We start from the raw sequence: 8,596 nt of genomic DNA, 5'->3' as shown, positions 1-8,596 counted from the left end.
ATGGAATTTATAATCGTGTGCCATAAACTTACAAAGTTGTATTTGGCAAAAAAAGCAATAAAACCAACATCAAACCGCTCTAATTATATTAAATTATACTTTGCATTTTTCAAAATGAATAGCTTGAGGTTTACTCGGGATACTGGAAACAGTTTTCTAACAGTTTACCAGTCAGCTGTTACCCAGGCTGAGGCTTCATATGCAACATATTTCGGATGTAAATGAAATTCCTTCAGTGCTTCAACTTCTGCTCCACAATTCACTAAGGACAAGGTGATGAAACAAGAGTCTATTTTTTTCTTCCAGTAAAAAAAAAAAAAAAAGTTTATTTTTATTTTTATTTTTTTGATGAAACAAATTCAGATGGAAGATCTGCAACATATTAAAAACAATGGAACACTACTTTTGCTCTAATGTTACAGCAGCCTTCCTGGCAACTACATAAAGTATTTGAGAGAAATCCAACTGTTTGAGTTCAGTGATGTTTGTCTGTTGAATTCATCTGTTTCTCCACAGCCTGTGATCCCACGGTGTGGACGCTAATAACACTCAGACAGACCCTTTTGTCAAAGACATTTTGGAACTTCGACATGTAAAAACCAAACGTCTGTTTTTGACCAAGTACATGCTGATAAGTAAAGGGATCCTACAACTACAAATTGTGGGCTTGTTTGCTTTATTTTCAGTTGAAGCTGACAGGGTCTCCTGATGTATATGCTTGGTTATAATGAATAATTATTTGGGTTGTTGCCTTTCTATCTGTTTTCCTTTCTTCGATTGGACATCAAAAAGGTTTCTTTATCACACAAAAACTGCACTTTGAAATTTTACTGTTTTTCTGAAAATTGTCTGAAAGGCTGAGAGTAATGTGTATACACAAACAACAGATTTTCTAATGAAATAGAAAATATTACATTTTTAACAATATGTAATATTTCATTTTTTAGATATTTCCTGCTATGTTTTATTCCACACAAAAATTATTTCATATTTGAAATATTTCCATTTTTTCATTTTTTTAAACATTTGTAGAATACCTGGAATATAAATTGATGAAAACTTTTCATTACCAAGATATTGCATAAAAATGACTTCACTTGGTCAAAAAAGGCCCACTTACACATCGAAGGGTTAAGAGGATTCTCCTCATCCACAGTTGAAAAGATAAAGCTAATGTGTGTCTAACTTCTGAAAAAAATGCTTACCCTTTTTATAAATCCTGTCAAAAATACTTTTAACTAATCTTTTTTACAAATATTCTAAAAAAATCATTTTACATGTATGAGTTGGAAAACAGGACAAATACAAAACTTACATTTCTGCCCATTTATTAACTAACATTTACTAATTTAGATGTCTATGCATGTATTTTTAATTGACAGTAATTTTACCCCATTCATAACTCCGTGTGTTTCCATAGAAACTAAAAGAAACAAGAACCGGATACAGGTTGTTTGACATCATCATGTTAGAGAACCTCTTTGTTCTCATCAATGATGTCATAAATCTTCAAAGAGATACAAGAATACAAGAATTCTCAGTTTGCTTCTCAACTTGGTTGGAGGTAGATCGATTCCAGAGAGACGACTTCAAAGTGACTTTACAAACCAGTTTAGCTGTACACCAAGTCAAGAGGATTTTTGCCTTTGATGGGACCTTGGATTTCTTGTTATGAAGGGAGTTGAAAAGTTGTTAGGATATAGAATAAGAGACGTTTTAGTAGAGAGATCTGAGGACGAGAGATCAAAATACTTTGCTTTTGACATTGAACCCTGGAGACCAAAAGGACATGGAAGATTCCTCTAAGGATGAGAAAGTTACCATCAAAACCACAACTATGGATTTGACAGTAAAGGCATCAGAAGATTTTGTTGCTTTTGAAAGTGTCAATGTTCCTCATGACCAAATGGACCTGGATGTGTTTGCTTGCTCACAGGATGAGTGAGTTACATTTACAACCACAGCTAACTCTTTGCCAACACAAATATTACAAAACAAATGTCTTTACCAGTCTTCCCAAAAACATAATGGACCTGGATGTGAATCCAAACTGTAACAGTGAGGAAATTGTGATAAATTTTGAAGAAATCTTTGAGGATTCATCATGAGAAGAATCCTCTTCAGCAGAAGAAAAGAAACTCAAATTGACAGATGATTTCAACCACATGGATGCTAATCTTGAGCCAATCAAGTACTTTTGTAAATTTTCCAACTCATTCTTCAACTGTTGGATGAATGCCACAACACAAAGCATTATGGACTTGAATATTACCTGAAGGTTTGTGGTTCAGTATCTGGACTTTTTACAGAGATGCCATTGTTTACAAGGTTTTTCTTTACATCAATGCATCATTCAGAAAGATATTTTTCCCCAGATGAAGTCTTTGCAGATCAGGATGAAATAATTGAAACACTGAAGATGAAGGATGTAGTACATCATTACAAGCCAGTAGTCTTTTTGTTTTATATGTTACACTATCTGACCCAAAATGTCATTAACACACACTGTGAGCTGTACACAGCTGACTATTGTGAACAATGTCAGAAATCTTCACGTATTATTCGTAACCTTGGTCCTGTCATTCCCCATTTAAAACGTTTCTCTTTTTTCTTTCTTATGTACTGTAGATGTTTGCTGTAATTTCTGCCATATTTGTGATTAGTGTAAATTTGACTCATAGCTTTAAACGTTTAACTAATTTGAATGTTTTATGTTTTTTTAATAGCGTATATGACATGTTTTGTTTTTTCTACAATGATACAAGGAAAGCAGCTGCACAAACAGGAAAACAGGTATTGTGAAATAAAACAGGGATATACATAGAGCTACCTAAACACCACAATTAAGTGAATAATTTCTGACAGTTTTCAGTTTGCTTTAGCACAAAGATGTTCTTGTTGTAGTTTTTTTTTCTTTATTTGGAGGGATGCCGAGTTCCACTTTCATAAATTTTTATTACGTCTAGTTGAGTGTTTCAGCATGACACAAAATAATAAATAGATCTTGTTTCAACAGTTCTGTCTTGGGAACTGAGAGGAAAGGTGCGTCTGGCCTCGGGCCCCTTAGGGCCAACAACCATAAACATAAACAACTTGTGGACAATTTACAATGACATCTAAGTCGGAAAACATATGGGGATAAATAAATGTTGAAGAGGGCAGCACTGCTTGTTTGTATATTAGGAGCAATATTTTAAAAATGTTGAACCAGACAATGGTTGACAAAAGACGAACTTGTGTATTTATTGAGTTATTGTCAATTTGTATCTTTTAAAAGCTGTAAGACAAGTATATTGCTTCAATATTAAATAATTTAGTTTTTTCCTTAATATGAATGAATAACATAACTTCATATCAAGTGATAATGACCAAATTTCTTTGACAGTTTGGAACTTCTAGCAGGCTAAATTCAGCTTGTTCTGAACAAAATAGCAGTCTGTTAAAATGAGGCTCTATCTCACTGATGTAAATATTTCTAGTTTGACTTGTTTTAAATGGCTAAAAACAACCATTCACCACATCCACCTCACTTATTAAGAATCTTTATTAGAAATTTCTTAGAAAATGTGTTAATATCCAAAGTGAAAAAGTATCTACACATTGTACATAAAGTGCTGGGTATTGACAAAAAAAATGATAATGTACAGAAATGAGCGCCGTTTGGCCAGCACACACAAACAGCAGAGAAACAAACAGATCATTACAATTCATGAGCAAAAATCTGGACCTGGTTTATGAACAGTGACCATAAAATAAACGTGTACTTTGTTATGATAGATGACGTTTCACTACACCCATAGATGTAAATCACGGGGGATATGTTATGCTTTTATTTCTCACTTTCTTCAACATAGAGCCTTTAAAACCACAAAATAAAATCGGAATATTTTTCTATATAAACCCTAGTGCTTTAAATGTTACATTTAAGTTATGATTCTCCCCAGATATTAATTTCTATCTAAACTAAAAAAAGGCTTAAAAATAAAGCAACAAGTTATAATTTAAATAGTCCATAACTTGTATTGGGAGCCATTACAATAAATCAATATTTATGAGGAATTTTAATAAGAGCAGTTACCCATGAATGTTCTTGTATTTAGAACCTTAAAGGTGTAGCAGAGATTAGATCAGTGAGACTAAACAAAACTCGTATCTTAGCAACATTTCAATATTACTTTTACTTCTCAATAGTTTACTTACTCAGAAAAACACATTTGATCTGCATCATTTTTGGTCCTACAGCTTGAATGTGGTTTAAAAATATTTTAAACCACATTTTACTGTAACTTTGCCGACCCCCACAAAATTGCTGTTAAGAAATTTTTCTGTTTATAATGATGAGATGGGATTTACGCCCTTGACTACACCAACTCTTTTACTGCCCTTAGGTAGAATTTATTAAAACATAAAAGAGGCCATTTTTCTGATCAGAAAGAGAGAGAGACATAATTACAAAGTATACTGCTTTTCTCTGGCTGTTAAAGTTGAAAATGTCATGAAAACATAACTGTAGAACAGCAAAAAAAAAAAAACTTCTTCATTTTCTGAATGTTTGTGTAAAACAATCAATAATTGGTTAAAATGACCAGCTGCTTGTATTTAAATTGTGGATATTTTAAAGAATGTAGGTTTTATTTCAGACTTTTTAAGTATATAAGTTCATATTTACTATTGATCTGTCCTGAAAATAACTTGAAATGTTAATTAAATCCCTGTCGTCAGTATCTCCCCCTTGAGGCTGGACTCGCAACAAGAGCTGGCCTCAAAATAATAAAGTTCTGCGGCCAGAGAAAGGCAGCTGCAGTGGAAGAAAGAAATTATTCAAATCCCAAAATGTTAACTCAAATCAAACATTTTAGACCAAAGGTAGCATGTGCTCAGCTTGCTATAACAGTAGGAGTAAACCATTTTAAACAAGATACTTTTTTTAAGAAATAACATGTTGTCTGTTATCATGAAAAACATGTATGATGATGAATCTGTTATAAGTAAAAAAATAAATAAATAAAAAATTGCCCATGCTGTAGCGAGAAAGAAAATGAAATAAGGGTCAGGAAATGTGGTGAAATACTATATTTTAAATAGCATTGTGGGGTTTACTCTATTTATACACTGAATGACAATCCAGAGCACTTTGATCAGGATATCGGGAGAACTGGCACTTTGCCAGTGTGGGCTTAGTCAAAGTGTGCAGGTGCCACAGAGCTGCACGCACATTTACACTGATAGGGGTTAGATTACGCTTTATTCATTGCAGCCACACAACAAAAAGCTGCTGTGTGGCTCATGGAATTCACTTTTGGTCTACGAAAAGTTTTACAGAAAACAGGCATTTGGATGATGCTGGACATATGATCAGGCACGTTTTGAAATGTTAATAACTAACTCTGCAGGAAATCTCCAGAATATTTCAAGTGATCTATGGAGCACTTGATTCATTGTTACATTTAAAATGGTCCATGCCTACACTTGGATTTCAGCCTCCAAAAGACTTGCAGTCTGGGGCCCTGAGTCGAGTCTAATCCCCCCAACTCCTGTGTCCGAGACAACTGGTGAGGAGCTGGGGGTCCTAAGGGTGAGAGAGGACAGAGACGGGGTGAAAGTGGGTGTCATAGCTGACGGGGTGAGTCCTGTATTCCTGGCTAATGGAGAATAAGCATATTTGGGGTAGGAAGACTTCCTGCTCAGGGTTGGTACTCGTCCAGGTTTTCTTGGAGGAACAGTCCTAATGCCTGGCTGAGCCACTCCGGTTATGAGAGGCGGTGGGTACATGAGAGAACTTGACTCTGTAGCAAAGTCCTCACGGCCTCCTTGAAGCTCCTCATCAGGAAGCATACCTATATCAGTGAACACAGCAGCCAGAGAGTGAAAGCGTGGTTCCCAGTCTAAAAGGAAATCCCAGCTGTAGCTGCCCTCCAGTGGCTCTTCAAGGCACACCAGTGAAGTCAGAGAATCTGCAGAAGCTTGAGCCTTGGAGAGAGGGGCATACCCTCTTATCCCCATGGAATCCTCTAAATCTTTAACTCTAAGTATTGCAGGCAGTAATCCTTCCCCTCCACCCTCCTCTTTGAAATGATTGAGACTTTCTGTGCTTGCTATGCCCTGTGCTAAACTTTTAGTAAGAGAAAAAATATGTTCTGGCCCTACATCAACAGAGTGGGAGGAGATCTTATCAACTGATATGGTGGAGTTGAGAAACTCTGTGGTAAGCTTGTTGACTTTCTCCCTTTTATAACAGGGAAACTCATTGATCCACTTGATTTCCTGATCCTCAGCTGTCTCACCCTCTGCCGATCCACGGCCACTTGAATCTGATTGGGTGCATGGGTTAGAGACGTCGCTCTTTGCAACAAAACCTCCGACTTGTGTCAACTCCTGCAAGGAAACGTCACTGTGCATCTGGCTGTTCGATTCACCAGATGAGTCAGTACCATGGTTCAACTGTGCAGCAATGGCAGAGGCCTTTTTCAGGACAGCTTCTTTAACTTTACATCTGAGAACCAAGCCCACAAAGATAACTAGGACAAAGAGGAACAAAAGCAGTGACACACTCAGACTAAATATGTGGGAATCAAGCTGAACTCCAATAAGTGCTTCGGCTGAGCTGGAGATATTGACAAAAACCAGGCAAGTTGTTGTTCTGGAACCCAATCTGGGACTACCTGCAGACACGACCAGTTCCACCAGATCCTCGCTTGCATGGCTGATTCTTCTGCGATACACGGGACCGGACACAAAGATAGCTCCAATTGTTTTGTTAATTGAAAAAAATGGTGTTGGAGTCAAAAGTGAGTACTCTACCAGCCCATCCACTCCTCCATCATGGTCCATTGCCATCACAAAACCGACTGTCTCCCCAGTCTTGGGATTTTCTGGAAGAAGGAAGTGGTACTGCTTCTGAGTGAAGATGGGACTGAACTCATCAACTCCTTTTATGGCTACTTGGACTCTTACTGTAGCTGATTTGTCACCTTTGTCTTTGGCCTCCACTACAAAGCAGTACTCACTCTCACGTTCATAGTCAAATGTTTGTCTGGTGTGAATGTCGCCACTCAGGGCATCAATGGCAAAGGCCTCCTTCCTCTCTGGGCTTCCACTACCATAGTCCATGAAGCAAGAGGACAGAATTGAGTAGGTCAGCAGGCCATAGGGGCCAGAGTCTTTGTCAATAGCGTGGACAGAGCATGTATGGGTGAATGCTGGGAGGTTTTCCAGCACTGAGCAGGTAACTGAGGGGAACATGAAGAATGGAGTGTTGTCATTCTCATCCAGAACGTTAACATAGATGACTGCAAAAGCCATGTTTTGGTTATCTGATGCCTGCCCCCCATCAGTAGCTCTGATGGTGAGGATATACCTTAAATCCTCCTCATAGTCAAGTGATTGGTTGATCATCAAAATACCAGACTGGGGGTCCAGCTTGAGGTGACCTTTACTGTTCCCAGAAATAATTTCATAATGCACAAGGCCATTGACACCAAGATCAGGATCCAGAGCACTAACGTGGACCAAGCTGGTTCCTATCTGGCTGCTTTCACTCACCTCTGCATGATACTCTGCACTGGAGAAGACCGGAGCATTGTCATTGCAGTCAGTAACAGTCACTTTAATGATCGATGAGCTGTTCAGGGGAGGCGTTCCTCGATCAGAAACGCTAACTGTCAATTCATAAAACTCAGTTGTCTCACGGTCCAAGGGATTACACAAAACCAGCCTTCCGACATTTTTCATTTGATTTTCAACGGGAATCTTTTTCACTTCTAAACAGAATCGCTTTTCTTCATTTCCACCGACGATGGCGTAGTCTAAATGGGTGTTTTCTGGGCTCCAATCTTCGTCCTGTGCAGAAATTGTGAGCAGGGTGGTTTCTGGGGGTGTATCTTCAGCAGTGGTGAGTGTGTAAATATCCTGGTGAAACAAAGGTTTATGGTCGTTTGCGTCTACGACCACCAGGGCCACAGAGGTGACTGTGGATCGAACGGGTTCGCCCTCATCTCTTGCCTCAACCAGAAGATGGAGCATGTTGCTGTTTGTGATGGTCCTTAAAGGCTCGTTGGTGAAAATAGAACCTGTAATGAGAGTATGTATTATTAAACAGATTTCATTCTGGCTCTAGTATAATTCTAGTATAATTATTCACACAATTTACAAAAAATTCAAAAAGTTGTAGTGTGGGCATTGAGTTGAAAATTTATGGAAGCTATTGCTGTAAAATGTTTTTCTTTATGAGTTAAAGAAAAAAAACAACAAAGTTTTTTAAGCCATCAAAAGTATTATGTTTTTTTCCTTTACACTTGCTATCTGCATTCATAATAAACATGTATAACGTCTTGTGGGGTTGTGGTCATATTCAGCAACAGAATGAGGTAGTAAGTCTGTTGCTACTCCTACTTCAAACTCTGGCTGGTCTTTGCAATTCCATACTGTATTATCTGAGAGCATACTCAGATAATAGATTATTACTATGTATTAGTATTTAGTAAAATAGCTAACTCTAGCTAACTCTAGCTAGTAGTAGCAGAAGTCACATACTTGCTCTCATGGGAGAAAAATCCCCCACATTAAAAACTGATTCAATATCTGATTTAACCAAATA

At 37.5% G+C, this 8,596-nt stretch overlaps 1 protein-coding gene across 1 annotated transcript in view; it reads right to left on the bottom strand.

Annotated features, from left to right (window-relative positions):
- Positions 1–3,575: 3,575 nt before the first annotated feature.
- The window catches only part of dchs2 (dachsous cadherin-related 2), a 29,501-nt gene continuing 24,480 nt past the window's right edge, over positions 3,576–8,596 (bottom strand). Inside the window, exon 20 of the mRNA XM_044115177.1 lies at positions 3,576–8,069. Coding sequence (XP_043971112.1) covers positions 5,464–8,069 — 2,606 coding nt within the window. The 3' untranslated portion in view covers positions 3,576–5,463. The remainder of the gene's footprint in view (positions 8,070–8,596) is intronic.

This window comes from Gambusia affinis, linkage group LG04, assembly GCF_019740435.1.
Source record: "Gambusia affinis linkage group LG04, SWU_Gaff_1.0, whole genome shotgun sequence".
In the NCBI taxonomy this organism is placed as follows: domain Eukaryota; kingdom Metazoa; phylum Chordata; class Actinopteri; order Cyprinodontiformes; family Poeciliidae; genus Gambusia; species Gambusia affinis.
This window is presented reverse-complemented; position numbering and strand designations above follow the sequence as displayed.